The sequence below is a fragment of the Podarcis cretensis genome, assembly GCF_951804945.1.
Source record: "Podarcis cretensis genome assembly, chromosome: Z".
Lineage (NCBI taxonomy): Eukaryota > Metazoa > Chordata > Lepidosauria > Squamata > Lacertidae > Podarcis > Podarcis cretensis.
Window position 1 is genome coordinate 12,356,863 of NC_137184.1, and position 27,362 is coordinate 12,384,224.

General features: G+C 43.8%; 1 protein-coding gene across 3 annotated transcripts in view; it reads right to left on the reverse strand.

Moving 5' to 3' along the window:
- The window catches only part of SCAI (suppressor of cancer cell invasion), an 89,776-nt gene that overhangs the window by 12,524 nt on the left and 49,890 nt on the right, over positions 1-27,362 (reverse strand). For 2 of the 3 annotated variants that reach the window (XM_079962089.1, XM_079962091.1), the window contains 11 exons: positions 21,206-21,301; positions 19,713-19,799; positions 19,298-19,417; positions 16,293-16,389; positions 12,849-12,947; positions 10,319-10,471; positions 8,077-8,178; positions 7,777-7,878; positions 5,063-5,141; positions 733-832; positions 46-127 (listed from right to left, as the gene is read on the reverse strand). In XM_079962089.1, coding sequence (XP_079818215.1) covers positions 46-127; positions 733-832; positions 5,063-5,141; positions 7,777-7,878; positions 8,077-8,178; positions 10,319-10,471; positions 12,849-12,947; positions 16,293-16,389; positions 19,298-19,417; positions 19,713-19,799; positions 21,206-21,301 — 1,117 coding nt within the window. The remainder of the gene's footprint in view (positions 1-45; positions 128-732; positions 833-5,062; positions 5,142-7,776; positions 7,879-8,076; positions 8,179-10,318; positions 10,472-12,848; positions 12,948-16,292; positions 16,390-19,297; positions 19,418-19,712; positions 19,800-21,205; positions 21,302-27,362) is intronic. The other variant, XM_079962090.1, reaches the window with a different exon arrangement.

A 27,362-nucleotide genomic window follows, 5' to 3' on the forward strand; every position in this document is an offset into this window, starting at 1 on the left:
TATAAATAAATAATGGTGGTGATTATGGTGGAGAAAAGTTGTTACCTTGTAGGCAACGCTGTTAGAGGAGTCCACTATGATAAACAGAGGCTTCCTCGTGAAAGGATAGAGATCACCAGGGTGTAGACTAAAAAAGAGAACAGAAATGGTTCAAAAGTACGCTTGGAACCTGGGAAGAGATTGTTGTTTCCTTAGTAACATAACATCATTCCAGGGGTCTCCTCACCCCCCATCACAACCTTCCATTTACTGTACTTATTTATAAAAGCGCTTAAAGGAAACTAAGCAAACCTAAACAGGACCCTCCACCCACCAGTTTAAACAGAGAGGCCTGATGTCATGGTCACAAGAACATAAGAAGAGCCTGCTGGATAATGCTTCTTGCTTGCCTGGGTGGAGAGATGTAGGTGTGTGCCTACAGCACGAAGGTGTAACCTCCACTGCTCCCCCTGCTGCCTTTGGGCCCACTCACCACCAGCATGCAGCCACCCAAAAATGTTACTATTGAAGGAATGTGATGCACAGGTTGAAAAATACCCCCCCCAAACCCTGCCCTTGAGGTTAGGGCTTTATAGGAAATGTGTATGAGTTGTGGGAGAAGCATCAGCCTCAAAATGCCAGCTGGAAGAAGCCGGTACAAATGCTGAAACCATGGGGCAGCAAAAGTCCTGTAATTAAATTCCAAGGGCTGAGGGCTCCTGCCACCTGCTCTTCCAGGTACATGGTACTCACCAGTGCATCTCTTTGTACGACTGGTTCCGCTTGTGGATGCCATCCCCATTTATGATGTCCCGGTTGCTGTTTGTCAGGACACCCCCAAAATCATAGGGACCTGCAGAAAATGCAAACAGGAGGCCAGAATGAACAGCAGCTACACAGCAAGGTATTGGCAATGAAACAAACACGGGATATGGACAGCAGCCCCCATTTGGATGAAAGAGGAGAATCTGGGAGAGCTTGCAGATTACTAATGGATTATGGGTTTGGAAGTTCACTTGGCCAATGTCTGCCCCCCATCTTGACAATACAATATGTCCTTTAGCTTTTGATTCATTTTAGCCTATGAATTCAAAACACAACAAAGATTCACTTCGTCCCAATATAACTTACTATGATCTTGATTAGAATTTGGTACAGCTGCCATAGGTGGAATTGAGGGCTGCCAGCTGACTATCCCTGTTTTAGATTGTGTAGGGCCAAAAGTATTGTGCCCTTTTCATTAGAGACCTCTCTAACTAAAACCGTGTTTATTTCACATATATACAGGAAGGATCAATATACACCATGTTTAAACCCACAGACCACAATCAAAATCAATACAACCAAGAACTAGAAATCCATCCTTTCACGTTAGTAGGTCAGGAAGAACCTTTCCAGATTTGCTGTGGATACCAGCCACCAGCATAGTGAGAGAGAGAGAGAGAGAGAGAGAGAGAGAGAGAGAGAGAGAGAGAACACGCTGATAGGAGAATGCCAAGGGAAGCTTAAAAAAGGAAAAGCTGGTTTTTTGACCCAACTCTGGGCAACAGCCACTTACACAACATGCTTCACTACCAGATTCACAACTGCCTAGTGGGAATTCAAGCATTTTCCACAACAAGACAATGAGATTTTCCAAATGTCTTTGCGCTTAACCATCTCTTCCCAGTGGAGACAGTATAATTTGTCTAGTTTGGCCCTAAGATTTTATTCCTTCTCCTGGAGACGCAGTTACTCATTTCACATAGCAAACTTGACAGGTGTCATATGCGGTCTTTAGAATCAGGCTCCATTAGCACTATACATTTAAAGCAGCATCAAACCACTTTAAACACTCACGGCTCCCCCAAAGGATTCTGGGAACTGCCGTTTGTTAAGGTGGTGAGACTTGTTAGGAGACCCCCTATTCCCCTCACAAAGCTACCATTCCCAGAGTGGTTTAACAGTTCCCTCTACCTGGGGTACTCTGGGAATGGAAGTTCTGTGCGCAGAATGGGGGGGGGGGTGTCTCCTAGCAAGTCTCACAACCTTTAATAAATTGCAGCTCCCAGGATGCTTGGGGGGAAGCCATGAGTTATTAAAGTGGTATGGTACTGCTTTAAAGATACAATGCAGATGGTGCCTCCCTCAAATGCTGCTTTCCATGCTCCTGAAGCTGTAACATTCTAGGGAACAAGTGATACTGTTTGCCCTTCCCAGTACGTTCAGCTCAGAAAGCCAATCATGTGGACTGCAGGTAGCTATGTGCAAGTCCAATATTTTTAAAATTATCATTACAAGGCTGAATTCAGCAATGCCACATTGGGCTGTGTTGGCCACATGGATTGACAAGGATCATCTTTGGCTGACTTTTGTACATGGGTACAATTGGAAGGGGACGCAGGTGGCGCTGTGGGTTAAAGCCTCAGCGCCTAGGGCTTGCCGATCGAAAGGTCGGCGGTTCGAATCCCTGCGGCGGGGTGTACTCCGCACCTCCGGGTGCAAGTAGATAAATAGGGACCGCTTACCAGCGGGAAGGTAAACGGCGTTCCGTGTGCGGCTCTGGCTCTGGCTCTGGCCAGAGCAGCGATGTCACGCTGGCCACGTGACCCGGAAGTGTCTGCGGACAGCGCTGGCTCCCGGCCTATAGAGTGAGATGAGCGCACAACCCTAGAGTCTGGCAAGACTGGCCCGGACGGGCAGGGGTACCTTTACCTTTACCTTTTACAATTGGAAGGGCTGAGACAACAATCCTGGTTCTTCATTTACTTCCCAAATTTCACTTGCTGATTAATAACCAGTTTTACCTTCCCAAGGAAAGACCAAAGCAGCTAACAAAAGGAAACATCGATTAAATAATAATAATTTGTTGTGCAAAAGCAAGTATCAGGAATATTGCCATTGCAACTTTGCCTTACTGAGCTCAGACGATTACAGGGCAGTTTCATGGGTGAGGCAGAGCCCATCCTCCTTCTATTTTCCTTAGACCTATCCTCCCTTTCTCTTTGTCTGATACTCCATCCTCCCATGGTTCAAGCGCTCTAAGATTATCTGCCTTGTTGTACCTCAAGAGGCAGGTCCCATTCCTCAAACTCTGTTCAATTACAGAGGACAAACCTATTCTTACCAGCTATCAATTTACCCCTTCCTCAAATTATCCCTAATTGTTTTTACCCCTTCTGCTTTTCCCCCATGTCAATGACTTAGTCAGGCCAGCTCTCTTTCCCTTCTAGAGTCCCAGCTGTATTAATGTCATCTCTGGGGCAGAATGGAGGAGGTTGACATTTTGCACAGATGGTCCCCAAGGCTCACCTCCCACTTTGAGCCAGAAGCGTTAACAGAAAATCTAGAAAGCTCTATAAAGGGTGGAGATGGACATTTGTCCTACCGTATGTTGGGAACAACAAAAGCTCATGCAGCAGGCATAAGACCCACCCACCCACAAAAACCACAGTCAAGCGAGAGGACAAAGATTTAGCACCAAAGTACACAGCAAAAAAGACCCTGTAAACTTTTTGTTACAGGTGTTTTTGTGGGGTTTTTTTAAATATAAGTATCTGGAAAGGTTTATGAATCATGCAAGGAAAGATGAAACAAGCATGCATTTTATAAAGGAATGCAAGTCTTTTAAGTGAATGGAGCAGATATACTACGACATCTACTAGGAGGAATTTTTGTTGTTGTTGAATGCAAACATGGTACCATGAGAACCAAATTCTTTCACTTTGTATGATCCATTCATTCAGCTTCAGCCAATTTTTGGAATGGATCATCTTCATGATTGTATTTTTTGAGGGGGGTGGGGAGTTGTCTTAAAAAACAAAACAACAAACAAAGCACAGATGGCAGCTGCATCCCAATATTCTTCCGGGTCGGATAGGTGGGGTGGAGGTGGAGGTGGGGTGGAGGGAAATTACCAAAGTCATGACAAGGGCTTGAATTGTGAGGAAATATCCACCATCTCTACAGCACGCCCCCCCTCCCCCAGCAGTCATCCTTTGGCTGCACTTGAGTACTATCAACACGGCTTTGTGTTCATACTGCTTTGTTTTGTTTTTTAAATAAAAGGGACAATGAGCCCCAGAAGCATTCAGGAGGCACCATTTACCAAACACTTACAAGGCTGGTTATCATCTTCGTGTAGTGAAGATCAAGCACACGCCACTCCCCAGTACTGTGATGTGCTCCATATGGAGCCTTGTAACACTTTTAAGAGCTGGTTGGACAGCAGAGGTGGGGAACCCTCCAGGGCTCTTTATCTGGCCCTTAAGACTTTCTCCCTCTCTCTAGGCCATAACCCTCACTGGCTCTGCTTCACACTGTGAATGGTTTTGGCTGGCTGGAATGTGTCCTTAAAACTCTGATAATGCCTCTTGCTTGTGTGGATGGAGGCTGGGTGTTTGTGTGTATCGTTTGTACATAGAAACTAGCCTACTGCACAAAGGTAAAAATTCACAATCATTGTTCCACCCACCAATGGCATGTGGCCCCTCAAAGCCTTCAAAGAAGGGACTGTGGCCCTCAGGCTGAAAAATGTCTTTGTTGTCCACTCTTTTCTCCCTGGGGCATGAAAGGAGAACCAGTGTAGTGTAGTGGCTGGAGCGTTTGTCAGACTAGGACCTGGGAGGCCAGGGCTCAAATCCCCACTAAGCTTAACCTACCTCACAGGGTTGCTGTGAGGATAAAATGATGAGAGGGAGAATCATGTAAACCACCTTGAGCTCTTTGGAGAAAAAGGTGAGAGAGAAAGTAATGGAGACGTATGGGATACACATCTGCTGGGCATCACGCAGTGTGCATGGCATAGGGGTCCGCACACCCCACTTCTTCACCACACAAAGAAGATCTTCCAGCCCAGTAAAGCACCTGAACTGGGTGCTAACGCTTCCAACACCTGAAAAATCTTAAGGTGTGGCACAAAGGTAGACATGAGAAGAAAATCCAAATGCCACTTCCTGTTGGGCAGCCATGCCCAGCAAAGGCAATGCCAGCCCACAGCTTATTCTCCAAGAGAAAAAGCATTTGGAGGCTTCCCCCATCAGATTGTGGATCATAAAGAGAATTCAGGCCCTGCTCATGACAGGGAGCATTCCTTTATTTGTACCTTCACTATCCGAACGACCTGAAGGAAACACGCCAGTGGCTGACAGGTAGATGAGCAGGACACTATTTGCAGGCAGCTCCTGAAAGTTTGACAGGAGAAGGGCGGGAAGGGGAGTTGGTGAGGGAATATTGGAGAGGGGGGAGGTAGGCATTTGTTTATTAATGCACAATACAGATACATATCATTTATTTTAAGCTGTCTGTATCAAGGATAACCCAATATGAATATTTAAAATGTTTTTTTAAAATAAATGTAGCAGTAGGACTTGCACTGGATTGAAGGAATATTCCATCCTTAATGAGATAATAAGAGCCCTGCTAGAAGCACTCGCCCCTCATGTGGCTTCCAGCAACTGGTATGCAGAAGGTTGCTGATCAGAAGGTTGGCAATTCAAATCCCCGCGACGGGGTGAGCTCCCGTTGCTCTGTCCCAGCTTTTGCCAACCTAGCAGTTCAAAAGCACACCAGTGCAAGTAGATAAATAGGTATACCGCTGCAGTGGGAAGGTAAACGGCATTTCCATACGCTCTGATTTCCAGCCCGGTGTTCTGTTGCACCAAAAGCGGTTTAGTCCTGCTGGTCACATGACACGGAAAGCTGTCTGTGGACAAACGCCGGCTTCCTTGGCCTGAAAGCGAGGTGAGCGCCGCAACCCCATAGTCACCTTTAGCTGGACTTAACTGTCCAGGGGTCCTTTACCTTTACCTTTTTATTCAGAAGCATTTACTGCCTCTGACCATCAAGAAACAGCATAGCCTTCATGGCTAGTAGAAATCAATGGTCTTATCCTCCCATGAACTTCTCTAATACTCTTTCAAAGCCATCCAAATTGGTGGCCATTGTTGCCTCCTGCAGGAGTGAGTTCCATAGTTTAACCATGTGGTGTAGAAACACTTCCTTTTATTTGTCCTGAATCTTCCAACATTCAGCTTCATTGGATATCTTTGAGTTCTAGTGTCCTTCCCACTGCTAGCTCCATTGAGACTCCTCTCCTGTTTCCACACAACTGGGGCAGAGGCTCTTGTCTGCCGTTTCACCCATCTGGAAGTTGCTGGTAGCTTACTTCTTAGCCCTCTGGTCCAATGGTGCTGTTATTGAATGCCAAGTCAGTCCACAATAAGATCATGCTCACCCACAAACTGGTAGTGGATAAAAGGGCAGATGTGGTACACATTATCAAGACTTGGATGGGTGAGTTGGGTGGGCCTGACCTAACTCAGCCATGTCCATCTGGGTACTTGTTACAGCGCTAGACTAGACTTGGGCAGAGGAGGACAAAGAGGAGGTGTTGCTATTGTCTATAAAAATACTATCTCCTTTACCAGAAAACCTATTGATCTTAGAATGGGCTTAGGAGATCTGCATCTGGTGCTGGGCCAAAGAGACAGACAGGGGATGCTGTGGTCTATCATCCACCCCGTTGCACAGCAGCACCCCATCCGTGCTGTTCAGGAGGGGCTCTGGAGTGGTGTTGGCAAACCCCAGGGACAGTAAGTTTTGATGTTTTTTCCATTAAAATGATCAACACAAAACAGTTGGGTTTCCTGTTGATCTGTTTAATGGTTCCTGTAAACAGAGGTTTCGTTACAACCAAGCGGCATATACTGCTAAATGAATGAATGAATGCTTGGGAGGGGGCAAAGCAACACGGAAGTGACGCATCTCACTCATATGCCACTTTCAACTTTTTTATTAAAAAAAATCATTGCCAACCTCCAGGCAATGCTCAAAGAAACCTCTTTTGTCTTGCTCTTGCTTCTGTTCAAATAGGTTTGACAGTCCTTATTAAATTATTACAAAAACCTATTTAAGTCAGGATGACTGTATATAAACCAAGAACAACAATCCCTCTTTCAACCCACCCATCTCTGGAAGAGGCGAAACAGCCTCTCTTTATCTCTCCTCTTCCTAATTCTAAATTTGTGTCCAACTGTACAAACTCTGAGGGAAACCTGCCTCATCTCCTCTTGCAGTAGCCTTTAATAGTCTGGTATAAAAAAAATATCTCTCTTTAGAAATACATTTGGGCTGGAAACTGCTCCCTTATCTAATGGTGGTGGTGGTGGTTGTCCGTCCGTCCCCCCCCCCCAATTTGAAACTGCCTTTGGTTTTGTGAATAATTTTTTATTGCTGCTGTATTCAATTGTCTTACACTGCTGCTTTAAGCGTTCACTGCAGGGTAATTTGAAAATTAAATTGCTGTTGCTTGCTGCCTTGAGCTCTCCAAAGCAAAGGTGTATAAAACAGTTTAAACAGATGAATAAAATTCAATTCATAGCAATGATGGTATTTTTTAAATTTGTCATTATTCATTTCAATGCGCTCCATAAACACCTTTTGTTCTCAGGAGACACACCTGCTCACTTGCATTTTGACTCGGCAAAATGGTATTTTAGGAGTAGTGGTGGCTGGTGGGGCGGAAGGCATGGAGGCCAACAGTAGATAGTGCCAGAGCCAACAATAGGTAGAACCTCCTAATTCTAGTTTTGCTCCCATTCTCATCCCTGCCTGAGTTATTCAAGGGAATACACTGAGACTGATGAAGGAGCTGACAGGCAGCTCTCCCCCCCCTCAAGAGTGGTTGCAAGTAAGAAGGCAGGAAGATGCTGGCTGACTCATGGCAGACTGAGGTTGGTGGGGCAACCTATAGGATGAGCCTTCACTATTTGGGATATTCTATCACCAGAAAGAGGCACCTCCTCCTTTGGCACAAACCTTAAACGACGCAGCCAAGAAGGTGTACAGCTGACTGAAGGTTGGCTTGTACAGCAAGTACTTGTGAGGGTTTTCCCTTCTTGCTGGCTTTTCGGTTGTCTCCTATATAAAAAAAGAACGAAACAAGCAGCATATGTAACTAAAAGAAAGGAGGTTATAGATTTTTCATCTCAGCACAGCTGCCCCTCAGATCTATACAATTAGCTCAACATGCAATTCCAACTGATCTCAAACCAAAGTTAAAATAAATTTCCACTGCCTCGCCTGGTGAGTGCAGGGCTGAAAGACGAGGGGACTTGCCTGCAGCCCTGGCTTGCTCATTTGTGATGCCAAGTTCATAGGTTCCCTCTCCAGAGCTTGCAGCATCCGGAACATGTCGATTGTCAGCTCGCTGAACTTCACCTACCAGAGACACAGTTGCAAATTAAAGGTTTTTAGGATAATGAAAGCCACTTCTGGTGGGTAAATTTTTTTAAAAATTTTTTTATTGTATATAAATAGGCAAGAATAATTACATAACAGATGGAAATTAAAACATAAAAAGCCAAACCATAAAATAAGCACATAGAATAAGTACAGTTACATATAGGTTTTTAAAGTAATGAGGTCCAGGTCATTGGAGTGGGGGTGGGGAGTAAGAATAAAATGTGTCCTCACATAAAGAAAGAATATTAAGCATTATTTGACTGTCAAGTATAGTTCCAGATGGGTCAGGCTTGTGACAATGGCTGCCTTGAAAATGATGGCTCTGCTGTATATGTAATCAAGAAATGTCAAGTCGTTTATAAAAAAGGTCTGGAACTTCTAGTCCTTGTTGAAAGCTCAAATTATGTGTAATTTCATCCATTAGTGCTGGAAATGAAAGTCTTTTGAGCTACCAAGTAAGTATGTGTCTGTATCAGCTTTTAAAAACAAAAAAAAACAAAAAATGAAACCTTGCATACCACTTTACAATTATTACAATAGAAGCACAATGCAGTGCAAAATACTAAAAATAGTACCAGAATATACGTATTTAAAAGTCAAATCATAAAGCCATATAAAGGAGCAAAACATTCATCCTCTAAAAAGTCTAGAAAACTGGCAGAACACAGTCATAAAGGTAATGCAGGGAGAAGCCCAGAGCCCTTTTCAAAAATTATGCTTAAAATTACTGTTGAGGGCCTATATCATTACCACTCTCTCTTCATAGTTAATTCTAAAAATTATAGGGGTGTGTGTGTGTGTGTGTTAGGGATCTTCAGTATACTTCATAGCACCCTCATTAAACTACTATTCCCAGAATTCTTTGGGGGAGCCATAGATACTTTATGCTATAGTACAGGGGTAGCCAACATGGTGCCCTCTGCATGTCATTGGACTTCAACTCCCATCATCCCTTACCACTGGCCATGCTGGTTAGGGATGATGGGAGTTGGGGTCCAGCAACATTTGGAAAGTGCCTTGTTGGCTACCTCTGCTATATTAGAAAGCCAATTATGTTTGTCAAACCTTTGTCTCATTATTTTTTAAAGCCTGTTCATATGGATAATGCAGCTTGCAACATGGCAACAGGCTTTTTAAAGCTCAAGTTGTGATTTTAACATGTGTGACTTTTATAAATTAATCAGCATCTCTTTACAGAGCCTGATCAATGGTTCTTTCAGCTCGGTGCCATCCGTTTCTGACCTGCAATGACTCTCTCCAGGGCCTTGAGCAGAGATTTTCCTCCTAGTTTGTTTAAAAGAAATGTGGGTGGTAGGAAGTGTCAAGGGCTGCTTTATGCACCTGTGCTCTACACTCTGTGCAGCCTGGATGACCACGTTCATCCCTGGGGACAAAGATTGGTTCAATTCAGACATAACACTGAGCCATGATTATGGAAAATGAACCACGATTCAGCATGATGTCCAAGCTGGCAAAAGTAGAAGCACTCTCAGTGGCCAAACTTTTCCAGTTTGATAAATCTCCTATAGTGTGTGTGTGTGTGTGTGTGTGTGTGTGTGTGTGTGCGCGCGCGCACGCACACACACGTTAGGCGATATATATACATTTCCCAAGTCCTGCTGGAGATTATGTATACTGACTGGGAAATATGCACAACTCCCTCTTCACAGACAGCTTATGTGCATGTTCTCTACAAGATCTGGTGAATGTGTGCCAGGTGTGATGCACATTAATTTTTTTAATCACTTTTTAAAATTTTAAATTCTGTAACTTAAATTTAAAATAAGTACATCTTGTGACCTTTCATATTAAAGCCCATGAAGTTCTGAAGAGATTGGTGTTTTCAGTTTCTCAATGCTGGACTGAGCTTTTAAGGTTTTTGTGTAGTCCGACAAAGCCAAAATTGTCATTTATTTTTTTAATTTCAAACCCTCATAACTCAAAAAAGGGATGAAATAAAAAGCTAAAATTTTGGATTTAAATTTAGTTTTGATCATTCAACAAGAGTACAAAGTATTAAGAAAACTGGATGACATGAGGTAAAAAAGTTGGATTGCTTGATATAAAATGACCCCACTTGTGACATGGGACGAAAGGCTTGTGTACAGGATCCCACCTGATTGTTGCAGTTTCCAATAATAAGTGCATCTGCGAGAGTCAGCTGCCCTACGATCATCCCCTGCTCCAGCAGAGGGGCTCCCGTTTCAGAGAGGCGGTTGGAGAGGATCACAAGGGTGTTGTCATCATTCAACACCATCACAGGGTCTGCCTGGAAAGAAAGGGAGACAGGCATGAGAATGAGGGTCCCTGGCATGAATTATCTGGACTCAGGTTAAGCCTTGCTGGAAGTAATAAAAACACAACAACGAAAGAACAAGCAATTAGCAAGCCTCGTATTTCCCCAAATATTCTGCTGGGAGTGTGTGGGTGTGTAGAAATTCAGAAGCTCTTTCGCATAAAGCCAACGACATTAAGCTGGATGAAAGGGGCAATGGAGCAGGTTAACACTAATGCTAACTGCCCCTGTGATTTGGGATTCTGTTTGCCAATTATCCTGTACTAAGCTTGTTTCTTTTGGAGAAGACTCACTTTACCATGAGGATGGAGCAGCACCAGGTGAACTGCAAATCAGCCTCTGATGTATTACTGCGAGCTTTGGAAAGTCCAGGAGTAATAAGAGCAGCTGTGATCAAAGGAATGCTCCCTGCAAGATTCTAGTCTTAATTATACATATTTCCCTCACAAGATTTGGCTTATGAGTAGGGCTCTTGCATACTATTCCTTCCCACTCAGGAATAAATAATTCTGTTTTTTGTATATATACACATACATGCTGGCAAAATTTATATTATCTTAGGAACGCTGGAAGCTACCTTATACCAAGTCAGACCATTGGCTCATCAAACTCAGTATTGCCAACACTCTTTGGTCATGACTCCCTATGGTCTCAGACAGGGGACATCCCTGGAAATAGATTGAATGTGGGATGTTTTGCATGCAAAGCAGATGTTCTACCAGTGAGTGATGTTGCTTCCCTTGTATAATGTTGCTGAATTTACTTTTTCTAACACTATGAAAGCAATTGTTCCTATTTGGAAAAAGCAAAGGACAATATAGAAGCAATAGGTGAGTTACTAGGAGGGGGAATGAGTAGTAGGAGATGACTTGAAGGCACAGAAGGAAGATGATGCCCTCCCGTTGTTGCATTTGCAAAGTAAAGGAAGGATTGGACCCTGATTAAAAATCAAGACACGAGGCTTTGACCAGCAAGGCTCTTGGAGAAAAGTGCGTAAACCACACCCCTCCCCAGGCCATTTTATTAGCAAAATAATCTTTTACACAGTGCTCGTAAGAACCAATCATATTTCCTCTGAGCATTTCATCAAACCCCACGTGGGGAAAAAGTTACACTACAACACTAATTAGCATGCATATATTTTGGGGTAAATATGTTGAGAACTACAAAGGGGTGCATCTGGCAACCCCAGAGCTGAGAAATAAACATGATAAGAAGGATGGCCAGAAAGACCAGATCACTACCACCTTCATGTGAGATCTGTTTCCTGGCTCCAAGATTAACATTTCAAGATTACAGTGGTGCCTCGCAAGACAAAAAGAATCCGTTCCGCGATTCTCTTCGTCTAGCAGTTTTTTCGTCTTGCGAAGCAAGCCCATTGACGGCTTAGCGGATTAGCGCTATTAGCGGCTTTTAGCGGCTTAGCGGATCAGCTGATAAGCGGCTTAGCGGCTTAGAAAAGGGGGGGGGGAGGAAAAAAACCCGCAGGAACTCGCAAGACATTTTCGTCTTGCGAAGCAAGCCCATAGGGAAATTTGTTTTGCGAAGCGCCTCCAAAACGGAAAACCCTTTCGTCTAGCGGGTTTTCCGTCTTGCGAGGCGTTCGTCTTGCGGGGCACCACTGTATATATAAGAAACTACATCAAAGAACTTGCCCACTATCTTTTATGGCCCAGGAAGCCTGCCTGGCGAAGCAACTGCTGTGTACTGCTGTGTACGTGACGTGAGGAGAGAGAAATGGGCAGTAGAGTCAAAAGGGCATGAAAAGGGCATGAATGTAGAATCTTATGGGATTTAATCAGAAATTATCATCAATATATCAAACCCAGTCAACACAATGCTTTCATCGTGGACACGATGGCTTGATGTATATTTTATAATTCCTCATGGTAATCCCATCTGATCCCTACACCCGTTTCTTTCAGCGTTTAAAAACTTCTCACTAAAACAATGAGAACTAGAAGCATGGGTGTGTGGTTTGCCTTTTAAACAAAAACTTTGCTTCCCAGAATAGCAAACTACTAATGGTAACTAGCTCAGATGGCTTGCTAAAGATACCAATTAACAAAAGAAGACAAGAGGTGTTAGTTGTAAGAATTAGGGGCCTACATATTCCGCAGCAGCCTTTAACTACCCAATGTTGGAAACAAATGGGAACACTCCATCATCCTTTGCTTGCCAATTTCTTAGGGGATTTGCCTAGCTACTGTAGAAGACAGAACACTGAGCTAAATGCCCCTTTTGCCTGAGGATTGTCGCAGAAGATGTAGGATATGAGTCAAGATCTGGGAAGACACTGAGCTCTTTCAGAAAGAAAAGAAAATGCAGCAATTCACTTTTAAGTCCTCACCTCAACAAATGCAGCCACCTCTTGGAGAACCAGATTCCACTCCACTTGGTCTTCTGTGTTGAAGCGGTGGGTGTAGTCTTCAATCTCATCTGACAATTCCTAGAAAGCACAGAGAGCAACAAATGAGATGATTTAGTGCTGCTTTGGGCAGGGGGCTAACTTGATTAGATTTTGTGAGTAGGCATGTGCAGTAAGTAAGCAAACATGTGGCAATGCTCAAAAAAAATTTGTTTAGAGTGTTCAGGGAAGCAGTAACAGCAGTAAACTAGAGGTGAGGAAGCAAGGATCCATGGTGCACGGCCACATCCACGCTGGTAGGCACATTTCCGCTTCCTAGTAAGCTGTGCTACATCATCATCATCATCATCATTGAAATTTTTCAACATACAATATAATAAAAAACAAAGTAATCAAACTAATCTAAATAAAAGTAAAAGCAAAAACAAAAACAAAAAAGAGAGAAAGAAAAGAAAAAGAGCAAGCGGGGTGGGTGGATGATGAAAAAAGCCCTCTCCCAAAGGTAGATCCTTAACCCTTGTCACCCTTCCTATCTCACCTGGGAGCTTCCCTTTCTTCTCCCAGCCTCCAACCCTGGGAGATCTTCCCTTCCCTGCATCTCACGCAGGGTCTTTCACCTGCCAACCAACACCTTCCAACCTCATTAAGCCAGAGTAGAGGACATAATGAATAAAATGAAAAATAAGCAAAAGCATAGTGGATAAAATGAAAAAGGAAAAGGAAAACTAGATGAAGAAAAAGATAATAAAACATAAAAAGAATGGTGAGAACTTCTGATTCAAAGCGTTCACTGCAGGATGGTATCTAGCTCTATTCCATGATAATATCCAGCTGTTTTGCATTCAGCTAGATGATGTTTTCCCAATCTTCAACCCCAGACACAAGTTCATTCTCATTTCCACAAAAAAGTCCGAAAGGGGCTCCCAGTTGTTATTATCACTACATGCCTAGAATAGTCTTCTTCCAATCCGGTATGTTGACCTTATCTCAAAAACAAAAATAAAAACCCAACATCCACTATAAGGATAATAATCCATAGTTATCCATTTGTTGTATATTAATTAATTCGTATCCAGTTCCATATCTTCCAATCCCATTTCCTGTTGGGCATGATTTTCCGTCCTAATTTGGAAAAAAGTTCCTTCCATTTCCCCCCCAAGAGAATTGGCACAGGCTTGGTAGCTTTTTCCTTTGAATTCATTCCAACTTGTACACAGGATCATTTCTCTCTCAGCTCTATCTCCGCCATCTCAAGATGTTTCTTAATGTCTGTTAATGTCTGTTTCATTCCCCTCCTCCAGGATCACAACTTAATCATTTGTTTGTTCCACTCCTCCAGCCACCTGTGTGAAGGTCCTTTCCATTTCATTATCTGCTGCCTCTCACTTTACCATTCTACTCTCATATTCAGGCAGATCTTGATTGGTACTTTTTTCAAAGGCTCTGTGTATTCTTTGGTCTGAGCTTCTCTGATTCGTCTTCATTCACCATATTATGCATCTCGGCTCTGAGCTATCATATTCTCAAATGTACAACTGTTCTCACAGAGCAGTGGTTCCCAAACTTCCACTCCCCCAACCTGCAACTACTTGGAAAGTGCTATGGGTGTTGGCAGATCTCTTAATTACTGTGTAGCTATTGTAATGCAGAGCCAGTGTGGTGTAGCAGTTAGAGTGCTAGACTAAGACCTGGGAGACCAGAGTTCTAGCCCCACTTGACCACAAAGCTCACTGGGTGACCTTGGACCAGTCATAGTCTCTTAGTCTAACCTACAGAGCTGTTGTGAGGATAAAATTGAGAGAGGAAGAACTATGTACACCACCTTGAACTCCTTGGAGGAATTGTGGGACATAAATGTAACAATAACCATAATAATAACAATAATAATAATAATAATAATGCACTATGCTAGATGATTTTTAATTTAATCAAGAATGAACTCCTTAAATCCAGCCTTCTATTAAATCCACTGCTTTCCACTCCTTTCAAGTGCCTCTTCCTCTCCATCACTTCAGGTCCATACCACCTGGCTTCCAGGTGAACTGCTGAGTTCTGAGAACAACAGAGCAGTAAGTTGCACCCTCCATTCACAACTGCTGCTCCTGCAAACATGCTGTGGGCCACCTGAATGAAGCTTGCAGACCAGACCCCATCATAGAATATGTGCCCGATAATATTTTTATACAGGCAAGACAAACTTCACCACCACTTCAAATTAATAATGGAATCACTGCTGCTTCCTCTTACACTTGGAGAGGTTTATGCCTTTACAGTATACCAGAATCATTACTCCAGTCTCCGATGTTTCTACATGCACTATTGTACTTGCATAACTTGCATAACAACCCTGAAAGAGGAAAAACTGAGAGGGAGAGAGCGGCCAAAAACCTAATTGGAAAAAGAAGAAAGCCCAGAAAAGCCATCTAATCCTAAGAGTGGGCAGTTCTGAGGCTGCTTCTTCTTTCTTCTTTGGTGATCACTTGCAGCCAAGTAAGATTGTCTTCCATAAACAATGTCTTCCATTAACAATGAGTCCGTAAGTGACTTGTTGTTTAGTCGTTTAGTCGTGTGACCCCATGGACCAGAGCACGCCAGGCACTGCCTCCTGCAGTTTGGTCAAATTCATGCTGGTAGCTTCGACAACACTGTCCAACCATCTTGACCTCTGTCGTCCCCTTCTCCTTGTGCCCTCCATCTTTCCCAACATCAGGGTCTTTTCCAGGGAGTCTTCTCTTCTCATGAGGTGGCCAAAGTATTGGAGCCTCAGCTTCACAATCTGTCACAATCTGATTTCCTTCCGAATGGATATGTTTGATCTTCTTGCAGTCCATGGGACTCTCAAGAGTCTTCTCCAGCACCACAATTCAAAAGCATCAATTCTTCGGCGATCAGCCTTCTTTATGGTCCAGCTCTCACTTCCATACATCACTACTGGGAAAACCATAGCTTTAACTATACGACCATAGCTTTAACTATAAGTGACTGTGGAGGCCAATTCTGGATCCACATGTCCTTCCACAGTGGGGACATTGGTTTCTGGGCGGGAGTAATCCAACTGCACTTTATACCCAAAGTACTATCTGCACCAAGGCAGGGGCTGACTGGAAGCAAACAAGAATAGGGCAATGATTCATACAGCAACACAACAAACAGCCTCCTCCATGGATGGATACCCTGAGATTCCAGGACCCTTCCATTAATTTCTCACTGCACAGAATTTGGGAATTGCTATTAGACAGTCAAGGTGGCATAGTGATTAGAGCGCTGAGCTTCAGTGGGGGAAAAGCCAGGCACAAATGCTTTCTGGCCATCCTCAACTTAACATGCACTCACATGGTTGTTGCAAAGCTAATACAAGGCTCCGAGCTCCTTGGAGCATGTGCAAAGTCTTAACTACACACATCACAATGGTACTATTGGTTTTACCTTTACAAGATCCTTGACGACATCCATTTTGTTCAGTAAAAGGCAAACCACAATGAATCGTGCATAATAACGCAGCTTCTTAACTACCAGTTCAGGCCTGGGAGGGAAGAAAAAAAAGAGGAAAGAAAATTGGAGAAGGGAAAATTATTTAGTAGATGGAAGAGAAATGAAGAGGAACATGGCTCCTGTGAAGGAATATCAAGTGATGCCCATGTTAGATTTTAATCACGGCTGTAGTATAGGCAGAAAATATTTCACTTTCAGTGCATGTAGAATTATTGGAGCTTGAGAGGACAAGTGCTTGGAGGACCAGAGATAATTTACTCTGGAGGTCTACGTGCCTCTTTACTACCTGCCAGCACAGCTATCTGGCCAATGGGAGGGATCATAGCTCTAGAGAACAGGATTTGCATGCAGAAGGTCCCACATTCAATGTCTGGCACTTCCAGCCAAACGACTCAGGTGGCTGCAGATGGGGAAATACTTTTCCCTGCCTGAGACCCTGAAAAGCCACGGCCAGTGAGATCGACAAATAGGCTTGAAATAAGACAGGTTCCTCTGTTACTAAATCCAGCTTCTGACAGAAAGGAACAAAATGGCTGGATTTAGAGCATGTAAGAAGAAAGTTTATATCCCTTAAGAAAAGAATCAGGTAAGCTTCAGTCTTGGCCCCCAAGGCTGTATTCCCCAAACCATGCCTACCCAGCCACCCCATCAGCTGGCATCACTAGTGACAACATATGGTGGGAGGTATGGTTAAATCCTGCAATGTTTTTCTACCATAAACCACTCAGCAATCCTCAGGTGAAGGGCAGTATACAAAATCAATAAAATCAATCAATCAATAAATAAATAAATAAATAACCTCCCACTCTTCAGCTGATGAGAAGTTAAATCCTGCTCAAACTTAGCAGGATTGCATGAAAACCCCTTCCTGAACCAGGAAAGGGCTTGCATGGGAACCCCTTGCTAAAACAGGAGGGAGGGCCCTCTTTTTGGCAGCACCTTGCAAGATGTTTGAAGTCCCAAGTTTGTGCCCAGTGTTGTTGTGACATTTCTCGCAGTTTATCATCATGCATTGTGGGTTTTTGAACAGATATTCCCTAAGACCTATTGTGGGTGGCATAGAAGGTAGTGGCAGGCATCCTGGCATCCTGGAGTCTCATGTAGACGATCCCTAGCAAAGAGCACCCCAGGACTGGTTTCACACCTCTGATGAAGATATCAGACAGGTATTTCCAAAACACTATTCTCCAAAGCAGCTAGCGTTAAGGCATGTTTGGCTGGGAAGGGGCTTCCAGGTCAAAGTTCCCAAGCCCTTCACCCTCTCTGCAGCAGCCACTGGGGCTCCTGTCGGGAACCTACAGTTTTGTATTCTGCTTCCCCTGCATTAAAGCCCACCAGGGGTATTATTACTGCTGCTGCTGCTGCTGTATTTATTTATACTCCGCCTTTTTCCCTAATGGGACTCAAGGCGGATGACAACTAAAACAGAAACAGCTAAAAACATATTAAAAAGCAATCATCAAAAAACAATTAAGCGTTAGTAGAATACACGTGTGTGTGTGTGTGTGTTAAAAACTGTATTATTTTGGTGCACTCGCATGCACACGCACACACACACAAAGATCATTAAAATAAAAAACATCACAGCAGCAGCCCTTTTCTTAAAAGTAAACAGCCATAATAGGGAAGACAGTTCCAAAGGGCTGATTGCAGCAAGTTGCTGATTCTCTGGGTTCACCCTATCTATACTGTAATTAGTTAATAGGATCTTATTTCCCAAATGACTCTGGAAAATTGGGCTTGTAAAGCCGGCTTGACACGCATATCATCCAAAAGATATCTACTGTGGCACTTGGCTTGGGGTTCTTGCTTTTACCCTAAGTTCTTTTCCCAAGTACAGAGTTGCCTTACTCATTATTCCATGTATTTATGTCTTTTCTTTCTCTTTATCTACTTGCTCGCTAAAGTGTTGGAGGGGACATTGCTTTGGAACATTGAGCAGAGATAAAGCATATTTCTGAAGAACGCTCTGGAAACCCTGTTCATTCACAGGCTGGAATGTTACATCTGCTGGAAAGGGGGATGTGTTACAGATGGAAGCAGTACCCTGGGCAGTGATGGGCTCCTAAATACCCACGTGGCTCCACCAAGCCAGGGTGGTAACTGGCTCTCCTCAACAGGAAGGGCTTATAAAAGATTCCTGAATGAGCAGTGATGAGAAACCAAAACAACAACTCAATGCCAAAAAGGATCTGCACCCTCAGTGTTGTGGGCCCAACTCTATGGAACTCCCCACAAGAAGTTAGACAGGCACTGTCCCTACTGAGTTTCAGACACCTGGTCAAGACCATTATGTTTCAGGAGGCCACTGCACCCTGAATGCTTCTTGGATGTTTTGCATTACTTTCTTTTTTCTTTTTAGTTTCTTTAGGTTTTAACTGTCGGTGGTTTAATTTAGTTCTTAAATTATGTATATGGTATAGCTTATCTTGTTGTAAGCCGCTTTGAGACCTAGATGGTGAAAAGCAGGATACAAACTTTGAAATAACAATAATAATCTGGAGTCTAAGAACAAATGGAGAGCCACGAGTATCCATGTGCTACAGTTTTGGATAATAATAGGTTTCTCCTGGATCTGGCTCACATAAAGTCTTGGCTTCTTCCTTGATTGACTCACTTGGCTCCTACTCCTGGCCCCTCATTCAACAGCTGCCTATGACTCATCTGGGATAGGGAACTTGTAGCCCTTCAAATTCTGCTGAACTGCAACTCCTTCACCCCAGACCCCAGCTGGGGCTTGATGGGCATTACGGTCTAATGACATCTGAGGAGCCACAGGTTCCCCCATTCCTGCTCCTGCCAACACCTGCACCTCAAGGGAGGAGACACACGGGTAGCCAAGGGATGCCAACTGAACTGAAAGTGGCTTCCCACCAGCTGCCAAGTCACACAAGTTTGACAATCCAGCACTTCTTGCTTTTAAATTGCAAAAAACTCACAAGACTGAGGCATGGCCTGACCTGTCTTCTTTGTTGACTTGGGAGTAGTAAGACCTCTGGCGGATAGCAGAGTAGAAGGAAAAGGCTTCATTCAGGTAGCTGGTTTCAGACGTGCGAAGGCTGTGTGGGAAGAAACACAAAGGGCTCAGTGCTCTGCTGGATGAACATGTACCCCTCCTGCCCTTGGCTGAGAAGACTGTCTGTCTCACAGTAGTCCTCCTGGCACTTCTGACATTCCACTGAACTTTTTGCCACTCTTAATTGCTAAGGCCAGCAAGACTTTCACTACAGAGAGACTGAGACAGAGAGACAGAGAGACAGAGAGACAGATAGATAGACAGACAGACAGACAGACACACACACACACACACACACACACACACACACACTGCATCCAGGAAGGGTTGTCACTTACTAGTAGTGGTAGTAAAGCTGCCCAATCTTGGAAGCGATTTCGCCAATTTGCCAGCGCTTTAATCCGTACCGATTGTCCAGAACTTGCCTTTATTTTTGCGGAGAAGAAAGGGAGAGTGTCACGTTCTATATGTTTATACACATACATATATATTAATTAAAAATAACAAAATATAATACTGAGTGCCCAAAATAAAAGGAATACCTAGAACTGAACATAGCAGGATATATTTATGTACCAAAATCAAATACAGCAGATCAATATTACAAGGTTCCAAGCAACACAATTATTGCTCCAGTACATTATAATGAGACTCCTTTCTCCATTATCTTGCTGTCTTCCCTCTCTGGTTCTGATTATAAGTGTGAGCTTTACCATACATACTATGCCCCAGATTTTAGTCATCCATTCTCTCATGGATAGTGTACTCATTTCCCCCCAAGATTGTCAATAATAATTCTGGAACCAGTCAAGAAATGTTGCATTAATTCCCTGAGAAATCCTCAAACTCTCAGAAGGCAATATTAAGCTCATTTGCTGATAACAACATTTCTCCCTGCCCCCCACCACCACCTCAAGGGGCATTTATATACTACATGCTTCTACCAATTTAACTGGCATAGTATCCCCTCCTCCCCACAGACATTTCTGGGAATTGTAGTTTGGCAGAGGTGCTGAGAGTGTTTCATACAGATTCCTAGCTTCCAACAAATAACTACCTACTCTGTGAGAGAAGATGAACGACAAGGGAAGTCATACTTCTGCTCTATTCTACCTTGGTCAAGTACTGTGTCCAATTCTGGGTACTGCAATTTAAGAAGGTCATCGACAAGCTGGAACATGTTCAGAGGAGGGCAACCAAGATGAACAAAGCTCTGGAAACAAAGCCTTATAAGGAACAGTTGCAGGAGTTGGGTATATTTAGCCTGGCTTAGAGGAGACTGAGAGGAGATAGGACAGACATCTTCAATAGCTAAAAATGGCTGTCACATGGAAGATGGAGCAAGCTATTTCCTGCTCTGCACTGTAGGACCTAAACCAATGGATTCAAGTTACAAGAAAGGAGATTCTGGTTAAATATCAGGAAGAGCTTTCTGACAGCAAGAGCTGTTTTACAGTGGAACAGATTCCCTCAGGAGGTGATGGACTCTCCTTCCTTGGAGGTTAATAAGAGGCTGGATGGCCATCTGTCACAGATACTTTAGTTCAGATTCCTGCATTGCAGGGAGTTGGACTAGATGACCCTCAAGGTCCCTTCCAACTCTACAATTCTATGATTCCATGACAGGAAAAAGCAGTTAACTTGAACTATGAATTGTATTTTCTCCATTGAGTTAATGCTCTATTTTTCTGAGGGTTGTTTAAGGCTCTCTTGCCCAGGAAAGGAGGGTGGCCTGGGCAACCTAGCCAACTGGCACCATCACACACACCACTCTGGCCCACGTGTTCCTGGAAGAGGTAGGCAGCCATCTCGATGCAGAGTTGGCTCTTACCGGTGCTGCTGCTGGAACTTCCAGAGCTTGGTGTAAACATCAAAGGTCCGCCCAAAATACGATTGCCACTGCTTCTGCCCATACTGAGGCAAGTCTCTGCAAGAGAGCCAATAGGAAGAGTCCATGTTACCAAGCAGGGAAGAAAGGAGGAGGGGCATTCACTGTGGGAAGAGACAGTCCAGAGACAACCTGGTGCTACTTATCTCATCATGCCTGCCTCATAATCCTAACGCTAAGATTCATGTATCCACTTTACATTATGGAAAACTGTCCATTTGCTTTGCATTTGGACACCTCTGAAGGTGGTGTCCAAATGCAAAGCAAATTAAATTTGGCACAATGGTTCCTGAGAAGCAGCAGCAGGTTTTCATCTATGCTTGAACGGAATTGGGCACCATTCTGAATCAAGATGATAGGTGGAGCCTTTCAAAACTGCACTGATTTAAACCACTGATTTCAACACGGCATGGATTGTTTTTTGTTGTTTCTAAGAATTCCTGAGCAACACAGAGTAGGCAGTTGCTATGTTCCTATATACATATCCATCCAAGATTGGGGTTGTGGGTCATTTTTGTCATTAAAAACATAGATTTTGGAGTGAGGGGGAAGATTAAGATCCTCCTTGCTAGTATTGTATTCTTCTAAAGATGTCACATACTATACTTCATACCCCATTAATAGTAGGCTTTATTTATCAATAAATAAAATGGCATTTGTCCCACTACTTTCACCAAAAAGAACTTATAACAGCAGCAGCTTTGGTTTCCTAGGTATCAAGATATACCTTCCCATAGGCTTATCAATAACATACTTTAATATGTGAGTGACCATGTTCAACAACAGGTCCCTGGTTAAAATTTCTGGCATGCAAATCTCGCTGACAAAACTCACAGGCACGGCCTTGAGTACTTCCAAACCTATTCACAAGACACAGCAAGTCCCCTCCCATTCTTAAAATCAGCACCATTCAAGCTTAGGAAACAATCGCCTCCCCTCTTGGAAGGGAATGAAATACTCTATCCACTTATCTGGTATATAATTTAAGAACATAAGAAAAGCCTGCTGGATCAGGCCAATGGCCCATCTTATCCAGCATCGTGTTCTCGCAGTGGCCAACTAGATGCCTGTGGGAAACCTGAAAGCAGGACCTGGGCACAAGAGACGCACTCTCCCCTCCCTATTGTTTCCAGCAACTGGTATCCAGAAGCATTTACTGGCTCCAACTATGGAGACAGATTACAGTCATCTTCAGGCTCTGGGGAGGGTCTCCTCATGACCCATGAGGACTCTCCAGGATGCTCCCCGCTTATGCACATTTCACTTTTGTGCATGGAGCGCATAACATAGCCCACAACATGAATGGGGAGTCACCTGTACTTTTAACACACAGGCCTAGAAAGAAATCTGATGGGCAGCAGCTTTCTACCTTCTGAGCTTTCAGTAGGTATCATCCACACACATCTTTCACAGCCAGAAGGGTTACAAAAAGCTTCCTTTAAACATTCAGATTCTACTTGCACCAACAAATTCTGGACCTTTCCTGTGGCCCCACAGCATCAATGCAGCCTACTGATGCCAATGCCTTAGTAATTTCTCCAACGCTACCTAAATTCCTTGAAGAACACTGGTACCCACAAAGGGAGGCGCATGTCCAGCATTAACAGCACAAAGCCTACTGAGGATGCACCACATACTTCAGCTGTAGGAGGGGACACCCTCTTCCTCAGCACACTGATTTTCACACACACAATTCCTGCTTCCTCACAGTTTATAATAGGAAGAAGCTATTAGCCCAGCATGCAGCCGCAACAAAAAGCCTTTGCAGAATGCAGGCAATTATGGGGTGAGTGGTGAAGGAATCTGCAATGCGTCTTAGGCTTGGCTATTCATCAGGGAAAACAACATACGTGGCCCAAGTGCTTGTTTTGGCCCTGCAGGGAACCGGGTACATATAGGGAATGGGATCACAAAGTGGTTGCTTTTCATAACCTTCCCATAGACTCTTGCACTTTCCCACAGAGCTGCTCACTTGCTTTTACACCAGCACTGGGGTCTCAGACATGTAGCTCACCAACAGGGTCATTAATGAGCAGTTGAGACAATTTGCAAGAATCCATGCCATATTCAGCACAAAATGATCTTTCTTCCCCAAGATAAGCTTAAACACAACACTGTTTGCTGCAAATTTCAGAGTAAACCAGGGAAAACTAGCTGTGGAAGATGCCTACTGGCTAGTATCCGTAACAACACAAAGATTGTGAGCAGCTCTGCAACTATTTCACTAGAGATCCCCTTGAGTGCTAAGATTGGCAGAGCTGGCCTTCTTAGTGGTTCCTCTGCTCTCAGAAGCTTGGGGTGTTGTTGTTTTTTGCAATGACACAGGAGAGGGTGTTTTATGTGGCAGCCCTTAAGTTGCAGAATTCCCTCCCCATAGAGGGCCATCTGACACCTTCATTATAATGATTCTGGTCGGAGTGCTGAAGACACACTTCCTTACTGCAGCTTTCGACATCTGAGGTTTACAGTTTTAGAATCCACCTTATTTCTGTTTTAAACTGTTTTAATATTGTATTTTAATGTTGTAACCCACCTGGGACCTTAGGATGAAGAGCAGGTAATAAATTTTAATAATATTAACAATGACAATTATTAAGCTTGTGACTTTGCCTGGGGAAGGATAGGAGCGAAAACAAGGTGCAATATGGATATTTTTTTTATTTAACAGGATTTGTTTAGCAATTGTGGAAACCCTCTAAGTGATTTACGTAAGATGGACATATTATTAACACTTGCCACTTGAAGAAGAAAAAGTGGACAGTCAACATGACCTGCCAGCCGAGGGGTAACACCAGCCTTGTATTTCAGCCCTTGCCTTGCAGGCTCTGGACAGAAGAAACAGCATTCTGGCAAATGAGAAGGCTGGCAGAGTAGGGCGAGAGTAATCTACCCCTTCTCTGGGCCTAGCACAGAAATCAAGGCAGGAAGGCCCCCTTTCCTTTCCTTTGCCCAGAAAATGCTGTTGGCCAAAGGCCACTCAGCAACCTGCCCCTCTTTTGCCAGTCAGTTCCCTTCAGGCTAGTCTGTTAAAGGAAAAACAAATTGCAGACTAGCACATTTTGTGGGCTTATTTCCAAGGGTGATGCTAACAGAATTCAACTTGTGGGGATAACATTATGCTTGCAATACAAGTTGTGAAGGCAGAACAACAAGTAAGAACCCACCATTAATTATTATGGGTTACTGTCAACTAAGTCCTACTCAGAGAAGACCCACTGAAATTCATGGGCTTAAGTTTACCATGGGTCTTCTCTGAGTAGGGCTTACTTTTGCTACAACCGTACACATTCTGCACCAGATATCAGATCACCCTTGACTGGTTTGAAAATGGGCTAATTCACATTGTGCACATAAACCTAAGATTTATTGGCCAAGGATTCAAAAAAACATTGTCCTGAAAGCATAACATAGGCAGCTTCCCATCTGTCTATCCTGCTAGCATAGTACCATCTTCTTTCACTATCATCAGCAATTTAGGATCATGGACAGAGGCCTTTCCCATTACCTATTACCTGACCCTTTAAAAAAAATCAGCATCTATATGCATTAGCCTCTTTCCCTACAAAAGATTAGGAGATAACTAGAGATGCCTAGGACTGAAGCTGTGACCTTTTGCATAGGAACATAGGTAAATTACTACTGTGAACACCACTGCTAAAACACTCCATGCAGCAGGTATGAGGGCATCCTTTTCCTCCTCCTCCTCCTGAGCTTATAAATACCCCAAGCCCAACCCAGAGGAGAGCTTCCCCTCCTTCTGAGCATAGCAGTCTTGGGGTTAATCCATGATCTCATCTGGGCTTCAAAGGGAACCTGAGTGTCTCCAAAGCTCAGCGCAGCATCAGATATCAGATCCTCCCACCAGGGCTGGGTCAAAAGAAACTATACATCTTTCTTTCTTTCTTTTGCTTTCCAGGATACCCAGCTCCCCCACCCCACCCTAAAATGTGTGGGTCCTTGCTCATATAACTTGATTTCAAAGCTGAATGGGTGAACTTAATTATTCAGCATTAAAGTATTACTCAAGTCAGCCAGACCCCTGGGGGTTTGCCAGCAGTTTCTCCATGACCATCTCTTTCAGTTCTACAACCTAGTTCTTTAAGCAGTGTCAGAATGAATGATTGAATTGTTTTATTTCGGTCACTGACCAGAGTGAAGCAGTGTCAGAAATGGGCTGGATTGGTATGGCTCCCCTTTATCACATGCACAGCCCAACAACACAAACCCACAAACAGCATACAATTCAATCCAACAACACCCCCCCCCTTCACACAAGCACAAACAAATCCCAACCAAAGACCATCAACCACATCCTAGGCCACCCCAACCTCTCTCACCACCAAGGAAACATAACAAGAATAGAAAGAGAACCTACCCAAGTGACGCTGACACAAAACCCCTACACATACACTAAGTAAAAGAACAAAAGCTTTACCTCCACCCCCTTTCTCCCGTCCACCCCTCTTTTCTTCCCAACCCTATACTGCATATAACACCAATGTCTCACAACAAATGTAACTGGTAGAAAACACAAGCTGAAAAAAGAGACAGCGCATGTGCTTTTGTAAACAAGGAAAATATTTTAATAAAAATTGTTTAAAAAAGAAAAAAGCAACGGGCGAGATTTATTTCGCTCCACATTTTTGGTCTAACACTAAAAGCAAGCAGCCAGTCCAGAGCAGGCTGGATATTGACTGACATTCACCATCCAATCCCCGCCACTCGCCACTGTAAACAGATACTGCTGTTGTGGTCGGTTGGTGCTCTGTACCTCCCCTTCCTGCTCTTACACTCCCTATTATCCTGGGAGACGGTAACTCAGGTAACTGCTGCTTACCCACAGGCACCAGCAAGTGAACCTGCGCCAAGAGCAGCAAACACCAAGTGATCCCCACAGGCCTGCAGGCACTAAGCCCAGGCTCTCTGTAGAGCCAGTCAAACACAGTACCATTTGCTCCAGTTTTCATTTCTGGAGAAATGTATTGGCTCGTGTTTTTCTGAGCCAAAAGATACAGCCGGAATTCTGCAGCAGCACACCCTCCCCTCTCCACCTCTCACTCGCAGGCAGGTTGCTTTACCAGACAGTGTGCATGCATGATTAGAGGACACACACACACACAGCAAAGACTATAAATGCCTGCACTCAAGAGCTCATCTACAAGAAGCAGTTTTGTGTGCACAGCTGAATGAAGTGGCAATGAGGCCGCAGCATGGACTGTACCACTGTGAGGGGAGGAAGAGAGATCACATTACAACAAAGCAAAGCAAAGCAAAACAAGACAAAAAAACCTCACTCCTTCAAGCAGAGAAGTAGCTTGAAGCATGCAAGGCAAGAACCTTTGTCTCTGATGTGGGACTTCAATAACATGTATTTACAAAGAAAATCATGTAGTGGAACATTCAATAACGTGAACCTGCTTCTGAAGCCTGACATCAGGAGCTGAGACCCAGTTACGGAACTCAGTTCCAAGTGGTATCAAGGCAAAGCCCATCTCTAGTCTCTTTCAAATGGGTCTTAAAGATGTTTTTCTTTGCTGAGGCCTTTGGGGGTTAGTTTGATTTCAGTTTGAAATGGGCTATCTTGCCTTATATATTTCAGGATGTGACTGGTTATTTTATGTGTTTTCAATATTTCATTTCTGTGAGTGTGATTATAAACCATACTGAGAGTCAGTCTTCTCTGAAAAGTGGTATAAAGTCTTAAATACATGCTTACCAGTGGAGCCTCATTCATTTGGGCTAATAGGGGGCACTGCCCCACTAACCTCAGTCCACCCTCAGCTAGCCCCCACCTACCTACCTTCTGGCTCACAACCAGTCAGAGGAGAACCTCCCTGCCGTATTCATCCTCCTTGGCCTCAGGGATGCCCTTGTGGAACTCAGCAGGCAGGAGGCTGAGAGCAGAACTACAATTGGTTGGCCCTAGCTCCATCTATTATTGGCTCTGGCTCCATCTACTGTTGAGCTCCCAGTCTTTATCAGTCCCAATGGGAATCAGTCATCACTGATGTTTACATAAATACTTAACAGCTCAAGATTCCACCACCTCATTCTGCTGCCATGTATTCATTCAGGTTATGCAGGATGAGAAGGTAGTTTT